At 43.6% G+C, this 20,996-nt stretch overlaps 1 protein-coding gene across 1 annotated transcript in view; it reads left to right on the top strand.

The window, feature by feature from the left end:
- Window positions 1-20,996, top strand: part of ANKRD26 (ankyrin repeat domain 26) — a 307,904-nt gene that overhangs the window by 125,317 nt on the left and 161,591 nt on the right. Inside the window, exons 18-19 of the mRNA XM_033958897.1 lie at window positions 5,071-5,484; window positions 16,983-17,084. Of these exons, the coding sequence (XP_033814788.1) occupies window positions 5,071-5,484; window positions 16,983-17,084 (516 nt within the window). The remainder of the gene's footprint in view (window positions 1-5,070; window positions 5,485-16,982; window positions 17,085-20,996) is intronic.

Raw genomic sequence — 20,996 nt, forward strand, 5'->3', positions numbered from 1 at the left:
GCTTTTCACCAACCAATTGACAGTAAACATCTCATTGCTCATCCTTTGGTCTCCAGATTTATGAAAAGACTTTTCAATGTGAAACCACCTCTCAAGTATCCTCCAATAGTCTGGGACCTTAGCGTAGTTCTTTCCAGGTTAATGAAGCCTCCATTTGAACCAATGGCTAGAGATCATCTCAAGTTTCTCACCTGGAAAGTTGTCTTTCTCATTGCACTCACTTCTGCAAGAAGAGTCAGTGAACTTCAAGCATTAGTGGCAGATCCACCTTTCACAGTGTTTCACCATGACAAAGTGGTCCTCCACACCTAAGTTTCTACCAAACATTGTCACTGAATTCCATCTCAATCAGTCGATTGTACTTCCAGTTTATTTCCCTAAGCCTCATTCCCATGCTAAGGAAACGGCACTTCATACTCTGGACTGTAAACGTGCTTTGGCCTACTACATTGACAGGACAAAACCTCATAGATCTTCTCCTCAGCTTTTCATCTCATTTGATCCTAACAAGTTGGGGCATCCTATTTCCAAAAGAATGATTTCCAATTGGTTGGCTTTTTGTATATCATTTTGTTATGCTCTGGCTGGACTGCAAATGGAGAGTCGTGTCACAGCCCATAAAATTAGAGCTATGGCAGCTTCAGTAGCTTTCCTTAGATTAGCCTTATTGAGGAAATATGTAAAGCTGCTACCTGGTCTAAGTCACAACGTCCAAGTTCCGTCTAGGCTCTGCTGTTAAACTTTCGGTTATACATGATGTATGACTAAGTCTAAGCCGGCCCATGTCCCGCCCCACTCCCGCCCTCGACATGCTTCCTGAAACACCCCATTTAGCTTTGGACGTTGAGCGGCACTATGAAGTCCTAAGTCGTTTAGAAATACGTCCGAAAACCTGTTTTTATTTTCGGCGCTTGGACGTTTTTGAGAAATGTTCATCCAAGTGCCAACTTAGGCCGGTTTTTGGACGTTTTTCTCTTTCTATTATGAGCCCCTCAGCGTCCCCTCAGCATGTGTCCCAGCCAAATGTGGACACAGTCCTGGACTAGGAGGTTCAGTTTGACATAGGATGAAGTTTCACTGGCAGTGTCTGGTTCTTTGCATGAGAACGTTGGACAAGAAGTAGCAGTAGCCCTGGACCAAGAGGAAGACCCCCCCGGTGCACTGACTATTCAAAGCCTCTGCACTTTCAGGCATTATTTCCTGAGAGTATTGAAGCTGGAAGTCCCTTGTCTCAGTGCTCAGTTATGAGCAGCTCTGTTGCTTTGACCGCATGCTTTACCTCGCATCTGAACATCACAAAGCTGATCAAAGACCACTGGGAGTCTCTAGAGGGGTCCTTGCAGGTGGCTAAGGCTATATCCAAGGTTTACCCAGTGGCTCCAGATTTCTAGCAGCTGTTTGTTCATCCAAAGGTGGATACGTTGGTGGTGAAGCTTACCAAATGCACATACCTGCCTAGTGAAGGAGGTGTGTGATGTTAAAGGATTCTCAGGACTGTAAAGTGGACATGCTCCTCAAGAGGCAATTTGAAGCCTTGACACTAGGGATTTAGGTGGCAGCCATGACTTTCTTTGTTCACGTAATTGCCATACTCACCTCTCTCGAGTCTCAGACCCAGAGGACAATGAGGATCCCCAAATGCTCCTATTTGGGCTGAATTATATAGTGGATGCTTTTGTACAATATCAGAGTTATGAGCAAGGTGTTGGCTTATTCGATCTTTGCCCGACGAATGCCTCTAAAGCTACACTGAACAGCTCCCCTTTCAGATTACAAATGCTATTTGGCAAAGGTTTGGATGACCTGATAACAAGTGTTGCGGACCATCATTCCAAGGCCTTACCAGACAGCAGACCCCCCAGATGTTTTGGTGTTTGGATGGGGCAATATTTGAAGCACTCAAAGATTCCATCCTTATGTGATAGGCTAAGTGATGCAGAAATCCTTTCAGGGATCACGTCTGAAGTCCAGCAGAGGTAGGAGACAGCAAGCCTCAGCCTCTCACTCTTTCCCAGCCTCTAAGAAATCACATTGATGCTGGGACAGGGGCCAAGCCCTCCCCTCCCCTCTCCATATAGGGGGCAGGCTGTTGGCCTTGTGGTTGGTGTAGGCTCAGATTGGTGTGGACCGTTGGGTCCTAGACGTTGTTCAGGATGGTTACAGAATTGAATTCTGTACCCTCCCCCCTTCTAGATTGCTTTGTAGATTCTCCGGCTGGCCGACCGGAGAGAGCCCTCATAGTCCGGGCAACAGAGCAAAGAACATAAGAACATAAGAAGTTGCCTCCGCTGAGGCAGACCAGAGGTCCATCTCGCCCAGCGGTCCGCTCACGCGGCGGCCCATCAGGCCCACTGCCTGAGCAGTGGTCCCTGACTAGCTCTATAACCTATCTCTACTCCTATTTCTATACTTACCTCTACTCCTATCCCTACAACCCATATCTACACCTATCTACACCCATACCTCTACTCCTATCCCTACAACCCATATCTACACCTATCTATACCCCTCAATCCCTTTGTCCTCTAGGAACCTATCCAAACCTTCTTTGAAGCCCTGTACAGTGCTCCTGTCTACCACGGCCTCTGGAAGCACATTCCATGTATCCACCACTTCCTAGCGTTTGTTCTAAACCTGTCCCCTTTCAATTTCTCTGAGTGCCCCCTTGTACTTGTGGTTCCCCTTAGTTTGAAAAATCTGTCTACAAAATCTGTCCCTGTCTACAAAGGCTACTGGACCTTTGGGCAATAAAGCTAGAAGATAAGAATTGCTCTGCTGAGTCAGACCAGTGGTCCATTGTGCCCAGCAGTTTGCTCATGCGGCAGCCCTCTGGTCAAAGACCAGTGCCCTAGTCCTGGGTCCTGGAAGAAGAATCGGCCTTGGGCAGATATTCTATATACTTCATCGTGCCAAAGAAAGACTCGGAGGACTGAAGGCTAATTCTGGATCTCAAGTTGTGGAGTACAGCCTCGAAAGTTCCATACTTCCGCATGGAGCCCGTTTGGTCAGTCATAGCGGCAGTGGCCCCGGGGGAATTTCTTACCTCCCTTGATTTGAGGGAAATCTATCTCCACATTCCCATGTGTTGGAGCAGCACTTCAGTTGTCAGCCTTTGGCCTAGTAATGACACCTCACATATTTACCAAGGTGATGGTGGTGGTGGCAGCATACCTCTGCAAGGCTGAGATCCAGGTGTACCCATATTTTGATGACTGACTCATCAGAGCTCCATCCAAGGAGGAAGGCATACCGGCAGTTTCGAGAGTACTGCAACTCCTCCAGATCTTGGGATGGATTATCAGCTTCAAGAAAAGTCAGCTGGAGCCACCCCAGTGCCTAGAGTACCTGGGAGCTTTGTTCAACACAACCTTGGGCCAAATTTTTCTTCCAGTACCAAGCAGACTGAAGCTGCTAAATCAGATTTTGGATCTACTTCAGAGGCTGACTTCCACCGCATGGCACTACCTTCAGTACCTGGGGTTGATGGCGGAAACCATAGATGTGGTCCCTTGAGTGAGAGCACACATTAGACTCCTCCAAGACTCCCTCCTTTCTCACTGGTTTCCTTAGATGTGCTCAGATATCAGAGATGTTTATTTCCAAAAGCTAACATTTAAATTAATAAATGCAAAATAAAATACTTTTTTCTCCTTTGTTGTTTGAACACTTCTTTCTCTTTTTGTAATTTGACTCCATGTGTCTCTCTTCTGTTTTTATCTGTTTCTTCTGTTTGTGCAGGGTCTTCTGTCCCTCTGACATTTCTTCTATTCCCAGGTTTACCATCCTTGTTCCTTCTGCACCCCTATTTGCCCTACCCAGCATCTTCCTTCTCTGTCCCTGTCCTACCTACATGTCCCCATCTGCCCTTTTTCCAGCATTGTCCCTCACTGTCTTAATCTCCTCCATTTTCCAGCATTGCCTATGTTCCACTGTTTGTACCCTCTCCCTGTCTACCATTGACAGTCTGTATCCCTGACCCTGCGTCTATCCTCGCCCAGCATCTCTCTTCTATGTTCTTATTTCTCCCCACATTCAGCTTCTCCCCTGTCTCTTCCCTTCTTCTAAAGACCCCTCCCTCCACCCCATCTCACCTCACCTCACCTCAAGGCCACATAGCTTCCCGGCCTGAAACCCCCCTCCCCCCCAATGCTGACATCTTTTCCCCTCTTTCCCTCCTCCAATGCAGTCCCTTTCTTTACTCTCCAACTGCTCTTCCCGATCCCCAAGTTCCCCCTTGCTACTCTGGCAGCAGCGATTGCATGCAATCTTCCCCACACTACCTTTTTAAACCCCTCTTAAGCCTGGTGGCCCCACGGGAACTAATACATCCATTCAGAAAGCAGGGCGGGCCCAGGCAGCAGCGCAGAAAGCACGCTCCTGCTGGCCCATACACCGCTGGACCACCAGGATTAAGGGGCATTTAAAAAGGTACTGCGGGGCAGGGGGTGTTTTAAAAGGAAGGGCCAGCGAGCAGGCCATGTTTTTTAAAGAGTGAGTGTGTGGTGTTTTAAAAAGGTATCGTGAAGGAGGGGGTCGTCTTCGCTCCTTTTTTGGTGTGGAAAAAGTGTGTCTTATGGAGCGAAAATTACGGTAATCAATTTAATTTTACCCATTCTACACAATTCAGGATTTTGTAGACCTCAGTCATATACCCCTTCAGCAGTTATTTGTCTACTTTTTACACTTGTATGCAGTTGTGCAGTTTTATAAAAGTACTTCCTGTCCATAGAACAGGCTTTATACACTAATAAACCTTTATAAAAGTACCCCTCTTATGCTCTTTACAATAACAAAAGCTTAAAATCAACTAAAGGATACAATTTTTAATGCCTGCGGCTAAATGATTCTTTGTTGAAGCAGGCATCTGGAATGGCGTGGGTGGTTCCAGATCAGACAACATGTTTGATACTAAGCCCTCGGTGAAATCAGCCACTCTATATGTTCATACATACATATGAAATTTTATGCTTGAGATGCAGTATTCATTAGATTCTTAAATGTCATCTTTCACAGATATATAATTATAACCCACAGTTTAATAAAAATAAGTTTCTATTTTGACTCTTTCAGATGTATCAGACTGGGATTCTGTCTGCTCTTCACTTAAATTTTTACCATATACAAGAAACTGCCAGAAATCTCCTGACAAAAAATATTCTCCTGAACTACCATCAACAACAAATAAGGAAAATGCAATTGTAGTGGAGGCAGAGGATGAAATGATTCCTATAACGCCTGTCCAGAAATATCCTGACAAAAAATATTCTCCTGAACTACCATCAACAACAAATAAGGAAAATGCAATTGTAGTGGAGGCAGAGGATGAAATGATTCCTATAATGCCTGTAGAAATAAACAGTGCTTCTAATGTCCAGAGTTCAGCTGAGCCAATGCTACAGAATAATTTACAGTCTCTGGAAGCACATAGTCAACCTGAGTTAGAGTACAAACAACTTATGCAATTTCCACAGAAAAATGAAGATAGTAAGTATACTGTATATTTAATAATGTGTTAATACATTTCATTTCCTATAATTCTATGACAAATTTAGTTTCCTTTGAAATTATATCAGTTTTCACAGAAACAGAAAAATGAAGGCAGATAAGACCATATGCCATCTAATATCCCTTCCTGTCTCCTAAAGATCGTAGGTACCTGTCCCAAGTTTTCTTGAATTCAGATACAGTTTTCATCTCCGCCACCTCCACCTGGAGGCTGTTCCATGAATTTACCACCCTTTACATGATAAAGTATGTTCTCAGGTTTGGCCACCTTAAGATCATCGCATATTATCACACCCAAGTCATGTTCCTCGTTCATGTGCAAAAGTTCTTCACCTCCTAAAATGTATCATTCCCTCACATTTTTGCTGCCCAAATACACGACCTTGCATTTTCTTTTAGCATTAAATTTTAGCTGCCATTTATGGACTATTCAAGTTTTGTTAGGTTCTTCCTCATGTTATCCACACCATCAGGGGTGTCTGCTCTATTGCAGATTTTTGTATTATCCACAAAAAGGCAAACCATGCCAGACAGCCTTTCAGAACTATCACTGTCTCAAGAACCAAACCTTGCAGAACACCACTGGTAATAGCCCCTTTCTCAAAGTCAACTTCATTTACCACTACTTTCTGTTGTGTTGTTGTTTTTTTTAACTACTACCTATTGTTGCCCAGGTGAGTGAATATCCTTCTGCAAATAACTTATAGATGCCCTAGAAGTGCTTGTTGATATCAGGATCCTGATCATCATTGATTAAATAATAATCTTAGGGCCTGATACTTAGCCGTGGTAGTTCCTGGAAAAAAGTAAAGTGCTCACAGCAGTACTTTACTTGTATATTCATCAGTGCTACATATTTCAGTATTGCCTCTAGATATATGTTTATATTGTGTTGTCACTTCAACATACAAATTAGGCCTGCTTTTCCACTGGTCTATCCAAAGATCAGTTGAATTTCACCATCATCCAGATTGTTGCTGTCCCTTGGCCCACCCCAGTCTCTAACTGGGTGAATGTTAAAAAAAAAAAGACTACTTCACCATCCATTTCAAACAAGTTGATTATGTTGCTCATTTTCCATAGTAGTATATGCAACTTTATAAGTTTATGTGCTTTGAAAATGAACCTCTATGTTTCCCTACTTGGCAGACAGACAGGGAAAAAAGCTGAGATGACTTCATTCCCCTTCTAGGGGAATAGTATTGCCTTCCACGTTTTTCTGTCTCCAGAAGATGAAGCAAATATGTACACTGATATAGCAAGATTGCTTAAGCCGCGAAGACAGTACATCTGGGTTATTTTTTCCCTAGTGGAGGAAGATCCCAGTCAAGCTCCTAAAGCAAATCCTGAGGTTTCAGCTGAGTGGGCTCCCAAGTTCAGCCTACAGCTGCCTTGTTTTAGAGGAAATACTAGTAAGAGTGCTTTCAGGACAGCCCTCTAGTTAAGTAGGGGTAGGAAACAGGGTTAGATACTACTTCCACGGTCCACTTCCCCACCCTTCTCTGCTGCTATCTGATTTCCTTACATCTTTGAAAGAGAACCCTTTCATTGAGAAGCTATTCTTGTTAAAGTTATTAAAAAGAAAGGGTGCTAAGGAGCACAGAGTTGATTGCTGATCTTTGCTGGATCTCTGTGTGACATTCTCCTCACATACCTGATTCCTGTGCTCTTTAATGTTTTGTGGCTACATGAGTGATATCCCAACAATGACTGCCTTGTAGATCCTAAACCTCTTGGTAAAACTGGGGTAGATCATGTACTATTATCGAAAATCTGGTGAACCAAGTAAAAGCAGAATGGCAGTGGGGGCAATTTCATGTAGGAGGCAACAGGACAATGGATGAACATGTGGTTGAGGACATTTGAGCAATGGGAGCTGAATTTGTCAAAATTGATATAAATGGCAACTTAGATAATAATAATAATAACTTTATTTTTATATACCGCAATACCACAAACAGTTCAGAGCGGTTTACAGAGGAAGAGACTGTATACAGATAGCGATATTACAAAAAACTTTCAAAATCACATTAACATCACATTAAGATTAATCTAATTTTTCCTGGAAGTGTTTTAGAAGTACATCATGATAGAAATGGAGTCAGAGAAATTTGTCAAAGAGATAAGTTTTGATTGACTTCCTAAAAGATTGGTAAGAAAGAGCGTTTGAGATAAAATTGGTTAAACATTTATTCCATTTGCCTGCTTGGAATGATAATGTTCTATCGAAGAATTTCTTGTAGATACAGCTCTTCAAGGATTGAAAAGTGAACAAGTAGGCACTACGTGTACAAATTGTGCCTGGAAAATCGAAATGTTGAGATAGATAGATTGAGGATGAACCTGTTATAATTTTGAAGCAAAGGCAAGCCAACTTACAAATAACCCTTGCTTCCATGGGCAGCCAGTGTAGTTTTTTGTAATATAGGCTTACATGATCCAATTTCTTGGCTTGAAGGAACTGGAGCACAGAGTGGCCAATTTAGAGAATGGGGAGATGTATACTGCAAACTCTCTCACTACATTACATAAGGAAAATGCATCAAGAGAACAAGAAGACTGCAGAGTAGGGGGACCAATTTCCCTCCCCTCTGAACACCCTATAGCAGTAACAACTGCAATGTTGTATCTGCCACATTTTCCTGTTCTGGTCTCATTCGCTTTCCTGGCCATTCAAACACTTTTTTTTTTTGAGGGGGGGTCCTCTGCTTTTGGTCACCTGTGCAGGAAAAGTCTAGGCATCCCTCATTGATGCCTTCTTCAAATTGCAAATATCTGATGTGGAACAGATAGCTGTTAAACATTTTGGTCTAGAACTTTCACCAGATGTTTCTTCTCAGTTGTACTTGGCCCCACTAAGTGACATGGATGATTCAGGGCAAGAATGTTCTGGTTGCAAAGGTTCTCCTCTGTTTACTTGTGGGATTCTTGAAGAAGAGGAGGGTGAGAAGGCATCAGTTATTAAATGCCCTTGTTAGCCAGGTGATCTCTTCCTTAGTCCTTCAAACAAACAAAATCAAAAGTCTGCTTTTGTTAAGGATCATCAATGAAAAAGGAGATAGCAGTTGTACAACCAAAGCAACTGCTTTTTGACTGTCCATCACAATCGTGACTAATATCCCTCCTGAATACAGGTGTGATTTAAACTTCACTGTCATCTCCCTTCCCCATCTATCTGTTTGGTGTCCTTAATATATATTATGGAGACCAAAGGGTAGAAAAAACAAGGGCAGAAGGGTGCTTGTATCTATTGATTCACTTTTTGTATTTCTGCCTTTTCAATGGTAAATCTCCTATGCTGTATAATTTTTTTGGGATTTTGCAGCCCAAATTCATGAGCAGTGGGAAAACTTTTGGGCTGCTGCTGGTGGCCTGAAGAGTGAAAAAGTGTATGCTGGGAAGGAGCAGGGGGATCACAGGGAGCTGGGGGAGGAGGAGGATCATAGGAGGGGTCATGGGGAAGGTTACTAGAGAATTTCTGGACTGTGGGAATGGGGAGGTAAGAAAGAAAGAGATGCCATCCTCTGGGGGAATGAAGGGAAAAGAAAGGGGAGGACAGAGATGCCAGACTATGGTAGGGAGGACGGAAGGGAAGGAGAGGAAAGAGATACAGCCTATAAGAAGGGGGAAAAGGAAAGAGAGAGATGTCTGACTACTAGAGGGGAAATAAAGGAGGAGAGAGAATTACAGACTAAAGTAGGGAGAAGGAAAGACAGAGAGAGGCCAGAACATGGTAGAGAGGGCTAGGGAGGAGGAGGGAAGGAGAGGAGAGAGATACAAGATCATGGAAAGGGATGGTGAAAGATGTCAGGCTAGTGGAGGGGGAGGTAAGCAGAGGAGAGAGATAACGGACCATAGGAAGGAGGGAAAAGGGATTGGGGACTTGTATATTGCCTCTTTGTAGCTTTGGCATTTCAAAGCTGACATTCAAAATGGTGGAGGATTAAGTGACTTGCCCAGGGTCACAAGGAGCAGCACTGGGATTTGATTTCACAACCTCTGGGTGCAGGTACAGCAGCTCTACCAGTGAGCCACACCTTCCCCCCTCCATACCTCCCCCGGATATCAGACTACTGCAGGGAGAAGGAAAGAAGGAGAGAGATTCCAGACTAAGGTATGGAAGAGGGAAGGACAGAGATACCCCACCATGTTAGGGGGGAGGAGGGAAGGAGAGAGAGATGACAGACCAGGGAATGGAAAGAAAAGAGATTCTAGACCGCAGAGGGGGAAGGAGGGAAGAGAGATGCCAGACTGTGGGAAGGAGAAAGATGGCAGACCACCAGAGGGAGAGAGAGAAGGAGGAGATGCTGTATAGGGTTGGAGAGGAAGGGGAGAGAGAGGGAGGAGATGGTGCACAGGGATGAGGGGGTGTAAACCACCTAGATAAATTTTGATGGACGGTATATCAAAGAAATAATAAACTTGAAACTTGAGAGATGGAAGAAATGCTGTTTAAGAAAAGATGGGAATGGGTGAAGAAAGAGGGAGGAGACGGCACACATTTATGGAGGGGAACATGGATGGTGAACATGGATAGATGGGAAGTAGAGAATGACACGGGGACCGTTTACCGCAGTAAACCGTGGTCACCACAGTAAATCCGCAGGAATGGAGACATTTGCAACTAGTTTACCGCAGGAATGGGGACAAGACCTTTCATCGCCCTGTGGGAATAGGGACTAGACCTTTTACCGCCCCATGGGAGTGGTGAAAAGTTTTGCTCCTGTGGTAAAAAAAATTTGTACCTAATCTTACCTTGGGGGAGCTCCAGGTCTTGAACCTCCAGCGCCAGTTTCCATTTAAATGTGTATCCAAAGGTATTAGATATTTGGGTATATATTTGCCCAGGGCTTTGGATACCCTATATGAGACTAATTATGGGACAGTCATCCGGAAGATTTGATCGGATCTTCAACGCTGGCATGGGCTCTGGCTCTCCTGGGGGGGTCGTATCGCTGTTATACAGATGAATGTGCTGCCCTGTATATTATTTTTGTTTCAGTCTCTTCCAATTCCTTTGCCCTCTCGGATGTTTAAGATTTTATAAGCAGAGTTTAAAAAATTTATTTGGGCAAATAAAATACCTAGAATTTCTCAGCGGGTGATGTGGGCTGATAGAGCAAGGGGGGCATGGGGATTCCCAATCTTCAATGGTACTATCAGGCTGCACAATTAAGGATGTTATTGGAATGGAAATTGAATCCGCATAAGTGGGGAGTGAGATTAGAACAGTCTTTTGTCCCTCAATTTAGACTATCCACGGGTCTTTGGTCATCGGGGACGATCCGCCAGTGGGAGCTTGAGACTGATAACCCTTATATTTTGCATTTGCTTAAATTGTGCGATAGCATGAAGAGGGAGATTAATCAAGGGGTGTCCTTTTCTACTTTGGCTTCGTTGAGAGACGAACCTAGTTTTCCAGTGGGGAAAACTAACCCAGTCTTTGCAAGGTGGACACACATTGGGCTTTACACGCTTTAGAGATTTCTTACGCACTGGGAATGTTATCTCATTTGAAGCACTGTTAGGTAATCCTGGGGTAAAGGCAGGGGACTATATAGCATATCTTCAAGAGAAACATTATTTGGGTACCCAGGGTTGGGCTACACCTTATACTCTAGGGGCTGCACATTTTGAACAATTATGGGAGACTTTGCAGAGGGTGCCCAGGCCTATTTCCATTCTTTATAAGTATATTAGGGGGAGAGCTGTACCTACTTTGACTTTTAGACATCAGTGGGAGCGAGACTTACACTGCAATTTTACTGATATAGAATGGGACATTATTTGTGCTGAGGTGGGTAAAGCGTCAGTCTGTGTTTTGATTCAAGAAAATGCCTACAAAGTGCTCAGCCGCTGGTATTTTACTCCTGAACGATTTCATAGGATGTATCCTCAGGCGTCCGACAGCTGCTGGCGTCGTCATACTGCTGTGGGCACTTTCATTCATATATGGTGGGATTGTCCTGTGTTGGCTCCCTGTTGGATTACAGTGGTACGCTCTTTGTCCCAATTACTGGGGGGTCACTGTACCATGTACTCCCCAATGTTGTTTATTGGGGTTTTCCAACATTTGTGTGACCAGATGGCAAACCCGTTTACTACGAATGGGGCTGGCGGTGTTTAAATGTCTCATAGCTGCCTCTTCGAAACAGTCACTGGTACCGAATGTGAATGAATGGAAGGTGAAGTTATCGTTGCTGGGAAAGATGGAATTGTATGTGGCGAAACGTAGAGGGTATTATCAGCAATCCATACATACCTGGACTGTTGTTACTTGGAAATTGGATATTTAGGGGATTGAAAGGACCTTGATTTTACTGTGTTTCTCGACAGAGGGGGATGAGGGAGGGGGGGTGTTTACAGAGATGTATACTTTGCTAATGTTGCTTCAACACTCTTTGTTTGGCGGTGCTGTGTTGCCGCTAGGTTTTCTGCATTTATTTGATTGTGTATTTTGCTCTGTTTTGTCAAAATTTCAATAAAAATTTAAATATTTTTTTTAAAAAAATTTTTTTACCCTTGTCAGACTCGGCATATCCTCCCCAGCTCCTCTTACGCCTATTTTACCTTCAGGAGCCAGCTATGCCATGATGAAGGCAGAAGGAACCCAAAACCAAAGCCTGAGACCAATGTGATTTTTACATTTTATATTTTGTGATTTCAATATTTCAGATTTGAAATATTTATCCTGCTAGAGCTGGTATTAGACATAACTGGGAACCACAAAGCCCAGGCTGTGCTTCTATAGCTTCCGGCTGGCTTAGGGCTCTCTCTCTCTCTTTGACCAGGGGGCAGTTGCCCTAGTTGCTCTTCTCTAACACTATTCCTGCCACGTGTGACTGAAGTATTCTGTTAGCTTGATTTTTCTATGTAGTATTCTGTAGTAATTTTGTTTGTTCAGTTTTCACAATAGCGGAGGGGATATTTGTGAAAGGGAGGGGAGACAGGGATTTTGTTGATCTTTGCTCTGTATTATTTGTGTTTATAAAGTGACAATTGTACAGAATATTGTCTCTTTTTATACTTTAATCAAATAAGTTCAATATAAAATCATAACTATTTGAGGCTTGTGCGGATAGGATCTGACAGTTTGCAGGACGTTGCTGAGCTCACGGGGATGGAGTAGGGACAGGGACTGAGTTTGTGAGGATGGGGCAGGGATGGAACTGAGCTCATGGGGACAGAGCAGGGACGAGGAGAAGCTCACAGGTACGGGGCGAGAACGGTGCTAAATTTTTTCCCCATGTCATTCTCTAATGGGAAGTGAAGACATGAAAAGTAGATAGATTTGAGAAGGAAGCAGAAAGATTGAAGAAAGCTGAATATTAAAAATTAATTCCAAAGACGGATGTAGGTTTGATCCAAACAGTCCGGGGATTTTGAATTACAGTACACTCGATGGGACAATACTTTCAAAATAGAACAAAACACAAGACCCCCCTCTCATCAATACTGGACAAGTTTCTCAAATATCATCATGTAACATTTAAAGGCTTTTAAATATTTAAATGTGCTCATAAGCTCTTCAGCAAGGCGCTACAGCAGCAGTACATCGCTGGAAAGGTGCTTGAATTTTAATCATAACACATTGCATGGAGCAAGGAATCTTGCTTCTACTGGAGTGGCAAATGCTATGGCTCTACAAAAATTGTTTAACAGTAGACCATTTATCTGAAAAGGTCAGTTCACGGCTCCAACACAGTCTGTGTTTCGCTAAGCTACATCAGGAAGCCGGAAGGATAAGCTTTTTATATTGATTTTATTTGCAGTGTGCAGTACCTAAGAAGAACAAAAAAGTGCTATGAAAATTGTGCTCATAGTTAAGAAACAAGATTCATTATAAATATATAACAACCATGTATGGTTTAGTCTGGCTGCCAGGCAGGTTACCTGAATCCTTTGATCTACACACTTGATGTTGAAAAAAGACGCCCTGGGGAACAGCACCATAACATTTGCCACTCCAGTAGAAGCAAGATTCTTTGCTCCATGCAATGTGTTATGATTAAAATTCAAGCACCTTTCCAGCGACGTTGTACCACTGCTGTGGCACCTTGCTGAAGTGTATAGTTTTCCCTATCTTCTTTCCAAAACCACATTCTCACCCTGATGAAGCAGCACTCCACACATTAGACAGTAAGGGGTGAATTCTATAAACGGCATCCTGATTGTAGGCAGCGGTAGGTGTCCTACCATTGTCTAACCAGCAAATCGGGATGCACGTTTTGTGTAAAAAAAAACCCAAAAACCCCCAACCCCCAAGGCAAGTCATCTACACTATAGGCGTTTGTTGCGGGTGCAGGGAGGTGCCTAAGGATGCGTAAGCTCACCCAAAGCTGGGCGTGGTTTTGCCTGGAAGTGGCCTTAGGTGAGCTTAAGTGGCCCTAGGCATCTCCTTAGGGCTGTGATAGGCATCCAAAATGAAGGCCAGCAAAATGTTGGCCTACATTTCAAATAGATACAGCCACTAAACTGATCGCAGCAAGGAAATCTCCCTGTCGCGATCAACTGAGTGTGGCTGGAACAGGAAACCCCCAAACCCCACTGCAAGTTTGCTGACAGAAGGGATGTCCACTCCCTCACGCCGCCACCCTCCCCTGAACCCTCCACACTGTCTACGACAGGAGGGTTGCCCAGAACCCCTGAAACAACTCCCAGCAGGAGGGATGCCCACTTCCACCTGCCAGCACCCCCTCCAACATCCCCGGCAAGAGGGATGCCCACTCCCTCCTGTCAGCACCCCCGAAACACATGACCCCCCATCTTCCAAAACATCGCCCCTCCCTCCAAATCCCACCCACACTCCACCAGTACTTTTATCAGCAAGGCTGGCCAGAGGGATGCCTACTAGAGAATGACACGGGGACCGTTTACTGCGGTAAACAGTGTGTCACCATAGTAAATCTGCAGGAATGGAGACATTTGCAACTGATTTACCGCAGGAATGGGGACAAGACCTTCCCCCCCCCCCTCGTGAATGGGGACAAGACCTTTTACCACCCCTTGGGAGCGGTGAAAAGTCTAACTCCTGTGGTAAAAAAAATTGCGCCCGTGTCAGACTCGGCATCTTGGGGTCCATGGTTGCCATGTTGGATGTAGTTCCTTGAGCAAGGTTGCACTTGCATTCTCTTCAGCATGCTTTACTCTCTCTCTAGGAATCTCAGGCCAGCATGGACTGGTGGCTTCTCCCACAGTTGCTCTGTAAGGGCATACTGCTGTGAATTGTGGTAATGACAGATGTCAGCCTTCAGGGCTGGGGAGCCCACTGCAGTTGTTGTCCTGTTAAGGGATGTTGTATACCCTCTTAGAGGAAATCCAACTGGTTGGAGCTGAGAGCCATTCGTCTGGCTCTGATGCGATTGCAGAAAATTCTGGCAGGCCAAGCGGTCAGGGTGTTCTCTGACAATGTGATGGCAATAGCCTATGTCAATCGCCATGGAGGAATCAAGAGCACCCCTCTAGCTCAGGAAGCCCGCCTTCTTTTCCTTTGGGCAGAACATCATTTCCAAGCGCTAATGGCAGTGCATGTAGCGGGAGTCAACAATGTTCATGCAGATTTCCTCAGTAGACAGACTGGATCCGAGTGAGTGGACCCTGTCCACAGCGGTGTTCCGAGCCATAGTGCAGCACTGGGGTCGGCCCCACTTCAACCTCATGGCCACAGTAAGAAACAAGAAAGTGGATCACTTCTTCAGTCGAAGATCCAAGCTTCTTTGAAGTCTTTGTTGGCGATTAGCATTACTGTTTTTTACTTCTTGAGCAGAATAATTGTTTCTGAGCCCATTTGCTACATGCGCCTCTACTTCATGCTTATTTGGTGGCTCTCGGTGCTTGGGTACTAACTTTAGGTGGAGCTAAGTAACCCAGTGAAATACAGCAGAGACAAAAGGAAAATCTGGACTGGATTCCTTCTGCAGATGGAATGCAGCCATGGGGATGTAATGTAATGTAATGTAATTTATTTCTTATATACCGCTACATCCGTTAGGTTCTAAGCGGTTTACAGAAAATATACATTAAGATTAGAAATAAGAAAGGTACTTGAAAAATTCCCTTACTGTCCCGAAGGCTCACAATCTAACTAAAGTACCTGGAGGGTAATAGAGAAGTGAAAAGTAGAGTTAGAGGAAAAATAAAAATAAAATAAACATTTTAACAAGACAGCATTGATCTAAATACTTTGGAAGGTAGAAGAGAGGAGAGAAAGGAATAGAAGCAGAAGGGGGAGCCGTTGAACAGTAGAATTCTGGAGAAATTTAAATGATAGAAATAGAACAAAACAAAGACAAAAGGCAAAACAATAGATAAGATTAAAGATAAATCATAAGCTGGAAAGAAAAATAAAATAAAACTTTGTCTTCAATCCACGGTTTCAGCGTCAGTGATGAAGTGGAGCAAGTAAGTTTAGGAGGAGCGATTGACGTTTCCAGAAAGAGCTTCTTCAGGGAAGAGACTTGGCAGACAGTCCCAGGATGCCTATGTCTCCTCCCCTGCGATGTTCTCCCATCCATGCATTCCCTCCAGGACACACTGCCCGTGCCCCAGCCGCTCCAAGGAGGCTGTCCCAGATGAGGTCCACGGTGAATGCAGGATTCTCTCCTCTGCGGGAAAGCCGCCCGGAGCCGACAGTCGATCTTCTTAGCGGATTGCATGGGGGGAAGAGTTCACACTCTTGGTAGGATCGGGTCTGTGTGCTCTCGGTGGTTGTGGCTGGTCTCGTTGCTGCTTAGGTGTAAAAGCAGTTGATCTCCACTGCTGCTGATATTTAAAAGCAGGCAGATTGATCTCTCCAATGGACTGCAGGGGGAGGAGTTCACACTCCTGGCAGGATCGGGTCTGTGGGCTCTTGGTGGTTGCGGTAGGTCTCGCTGCTGCTTGTATGTAAAAGCAGTTGTTTTTCTACTGCTGCTGATATTTAAAGCAGGTAGATTGATCTCTTAAACGGGATATAGGGGGAGGAGCTCACATGCCTATCTACTGATGTCTCACCTATCTACTGAAAAAGAGTTTACCAGGGTTAGTACATAATCTCTTTTTAGTGATTCACTTACCTGAGGGCTTTCATCACCCTGCCCCAACGATTCTAGGCAGGAATAAAAACCCTTTTAGCTGCTGTTATTTTTTTTCAGGAATAACATATTCACTGAAAACTGTTTTCTGATTTACATAGTAATTAGGTGTTTTGCATGCATCTCATTACTATTTATCCTATGGTGACATATTACCATAATACATGCTGGTATGAAGTATCCATTGTTGTTTAACCTGTGTTCAAGAGCAGAAAAAGTGAGTTACAGCTGTAACGGATCTTGATAAATACCTCCCTGATTGGTTTGATATTTTATGGTTTTATTTTATTATATTTGCCAAACAAAATATTTAAGCATATAAACAGACAGACGTAAACACAATATGAGCCATGCTCCACATGCTTTTGCCACTTCTTGAAATGTTATTATTGCTTTTTTGTATAGAGACCAGCTGGGAATCTGGGGATAACTTGCGTGTTCCCAATTTAGAAGAAAATGACAAATTCAAGACTGTTGTAGTTCTACCTCCTGCTTCTGTTTATTCAGGTATTTCATTTGCATACAGTTTAGCTGGTAAATGTGGAAAACATTTGAATAATGAAGTTTCTGCCTAGATAAACACGGTTTGAATATTATCGTTACTTCAAAGCAGGTGAAAGTATGCATGCTATGATCAGTGCACATACTTTTACCGGCATTAAGAAAGGAAAAGGACAGATTAAGGATGCATGGAGATTTCATTTTGAATTCTTTGCATATACTTTAATAGGCTTATTCTGCATTTGCTTCATGTAAAGTATGCCTTTTCCAAAAGATATCTTGTAAGGAGTTTTCCTGGAAAATGAGCTTGCACCCCTAGAGCTTCAAGCTCTTCTCAAAACTTATAAAACTTGCAAGATGTTGCTTTTTACTCCTATTAATAAAAGCATATTATATTGATATCCAAAGTTTGGAATAAGATAATAGTGAATTTTCTCTATATAGGGCTAGAGAGGAAGGACTAAAATCAATAAACTTCAATAAAGATTGTTTACATATTGTATGTGTAGTTTTATCACCTTGGTACCTGACAGTTAAGATTTCAGTTAAACAAGGTATACCTGGCTAGTGCTTGATTAATTAATAAGGGTCAATGTTTAAAAGTAGTCATGGTCATTGGAATTCATTATCACTCTATTTAAGAGAGGAAGAAAACATCAACAAATTTAAAAACCACCTTATTTAAGGACGCGTATAACTTATGACTTCCTGCCCAGCCCATAGACTCAAACTGTAAATAGTAACCCTAACATCTTTTAAAAAAATTTTTATTTAAATATTTATGTTCAAATTCCTATCGCATTGCTCATCAATCTTTTTATGGTTGTGACCCCATGATAGTGGCCAAATAAAATTGTGTGACTGCCCTCACCACTATGGAGCACTAGGTCGTAACATCAGGTATAGGTTTTGTGATCTCATTTGGGATTCTGACTCATGGTTTTTGGAAGCTCTGACCTATATACTGGTTCCAAATGAAAATCTTTGCAAATATATAAAGGAAATGAGTACATCAAATAGTATACATCTTAAAAGAAACCCCCCCCCAAGAAACAAAAATATCTCCATAATTTTACCAAGTGAAGGAAAGATATCTAAAGAATATTTAAAAGTACAAGAAAACAATCTGTATAGATCTGAGGACCTAATACCTATATCCCATTTTTCCAGTAGCCATACTTATATGGTTAACTTATCCATATAAGTTTTGGATTGCATAATCAATAGTCTCATTTATATGAATAAATTGTCTGCAGATATGCAGAACACAAGCATCAGTAGCCATTCCACTGAATATCGCATTCTGAAGATGGCAAGCAGCCTAACTTATGCAGCTAGTATGCACATAAGTTATAGCAGTTTTCAGTGGGGAAAATATGTGCATATGTACTTTCCCAGTGAAAAATTTTGAAAATTACTTCTCTTGTTCTACTCTTTGTTGTCCTGCTTCTTGTCTGCATTCCTGCTACAGCTGTGTTAGCTACCTCATCCCCTCATCATAGTGTTCAATAAATTTAAACAACATTTGTGGTGCATGCCAAAGGAGCATGTGCAAAGATCAGGTTCTGCTCTTTTGTGCAAGAATTGAGGAATAGATTTTCAAAACTAAAATCTGCTTTTAACGTGCTCGCTAAACCGGTTCCAGTTGGTTTATTGTGCATGTAGTGGCAGATTATCAAAACGACTTACCGAGGTCTTTTCCGAGTTTTCTAGCAGTCTCTAATACTGCCATTCAAATGTAGTACAACGAGGTCATCAATATTAAAATGATCACTCCGAGCGATTCTCTATAATCGCTGAGTATCCTCGTTGTGCCATAGTTGCGGCCAAAATTTGCCGACAGGTCTAAGCTGTCATTGCCATACTTTCTGATCAGTGCCTGAGCGCTGATTGGCTCAAGCACTAATGGGAAAGTAAGGTTTGACAGCTCAGACCCCCTCCGCTCCTCTATAGGAAGGGCCTTAAACAACCTGGGTCAATCAGAGCCTTAGGCCCCTCCCCAATGCATCCCAGGATGCACTGAGGAGGGAAGACCCACCGTTTTGAAGAGGCAGGCCATTTTGAAGTAGGCATCCTTCCAGCCAGCCATCATAATCAAGGTAAGGAGGAGGAGGCAGGGGTTCGTTGGAGGCACTGGAGGGAGTGGGCATCTCTCCCATTGCCGAAAGGGGGGTTGGGTCGGGTGGGTCGCTTGACGGTATCATCAGGAGGGAGTAGGCATCTTTCCTATTACCGGGGGATGTCGGGGTGTGCATTACTTGGCCGCAGGAGGGAGTGAGCATCTCGCCCTCTGCCGGGAGGCTGGGGGGAGGGTTGGGTGGGCAGGTCACTTGACGTCAGCAGTGGAAGAAAGTGGGCATCTCTCCTGCTGCTGAGGGTGGTGTTGGGGGGGGCGTTGCTTGGCAGTGGGTGGGAGTGGGAATCTCTCCTGCTGGTGGGAGGGTGGGTGTCAGGTGGGGGGGTTGCTTGACTTTGGCGGCTCAATTTGTTGTTGGGTTGGGGTTTTTTGCGTTTATTCTGCGCATGTGCCCATTGCTATCACCAGCGATGGGCACATGCAAATATAGCGAATCTTCACTACTCTACGCCAGCCTCATTTGCATGAGCGTTTTTTGGAGAATGGCTCGCTTTTTTAAAATCACTCCAATAATGGCTGTGACGGCGGCACATCGGTTTTTATCACAAATTTTTGAGAATCTAGCCCAGTAGTTTTATCACTGTTTTCTCTTTGGAATTAGTGTTGTCCATTGGTACTGATGGCTAGTGTGTCTCTAACAACTCCCACCAATATTCCCACTATTTGGGGAAACAGGCTGGACCATTTACACCCCAGGTGCCTGCATCTTACAGGTAATCCTGATTAATGTTCCACTTTATACAGCTCCTGCTCCACCCCAGAAACTATATAGTTTATTCAGCACATGATTGCTTTATATTAAGTGAGATCTTATCAAGACTCATTTGTAGATCTCAAGCTTGATGCATTATGTATAATGGAACAAAGCTCAGACATGGAGTGACATTCTCAAAAATTATCTTGAGTCCAAACCAAAATCCCATCTTGTTCATAATGTTCCCAAAAACCGGGCATGTCACAACCAAAATCAAACTGGAAATACATCTAGATTTCTTATTAAATTATGAATGTGAGATGGACATTCACAATGAATAGCCAAATAGAAACATAGAAGATGCCGGCAGAAAAGGGCCCTAGCCCACAAGTCTGCCCACCCTAATGACCTACCCCCCTTGATTTTACCTCCCTAGAGAACCCACGTGTGTATCCCATTTCCTTTTAAAATCTGGCACGCTGCTGGCCTCAATCACATGAAGCGGAAGTTCATTCCAATGATCAACCACCCTTTCGGTGAAGAAATACTTCCTGGTGTCGCCATGAAATTTCCCATCCCTGATTTTCAGCAGATGCCCTCTTGTGGCCGAGGGCCCTTTAAGAAAGAAGATATCATCTTCCACCTCGATACGGCCCGTGATATATTTAAACGTCTCTTTCATGTCTCCTTTCTCTCTACGTTCCTCGAGCGAGTATAGCTGCAATTTATTCAGCCTTTCCTCATACGGGAGATCTTTGAGTCCCGAGACCATCCTGGTGGCCATTTGTTGTACCTACTCAACTCTCAGCACATCTTTTTGATAACGTGGTCTCCAGAATTGTACATAATATTCCAGATGAGGTCTCATCATGGATCTGTACAACGACATTATGACTTCGAGCTTCCGGCTGACAAAACTTCTACGGATACAACCCATCATTTGTCTTGCCTTCGATGAAGCCTTCTCCACTTGATTGGCAGTTTTCATGTCTTCGCTAATGATCACCCCCAAATCACGTTCTGCCTTAGTCTTAGCCAAGGCTTCACCATTTAGTGTGCAAGTTCTGCATGGATTTCTGCTGCCAAG

This window comes from Geotrypetes seraphini, chromosome 9 (assembly GCF_902459505.1).
Source record: "Geotrypetes seraphini chromosome 9, aGeoSer1.1, whole genome shotgun sequence".
Classification (NCBI taxonomy): Eukaryota; Metazoa; Chordata; class Amphibia; order Gymnophiona; family Dermophiidae; genus Geotrypetes; species Geotrypetes seraphini.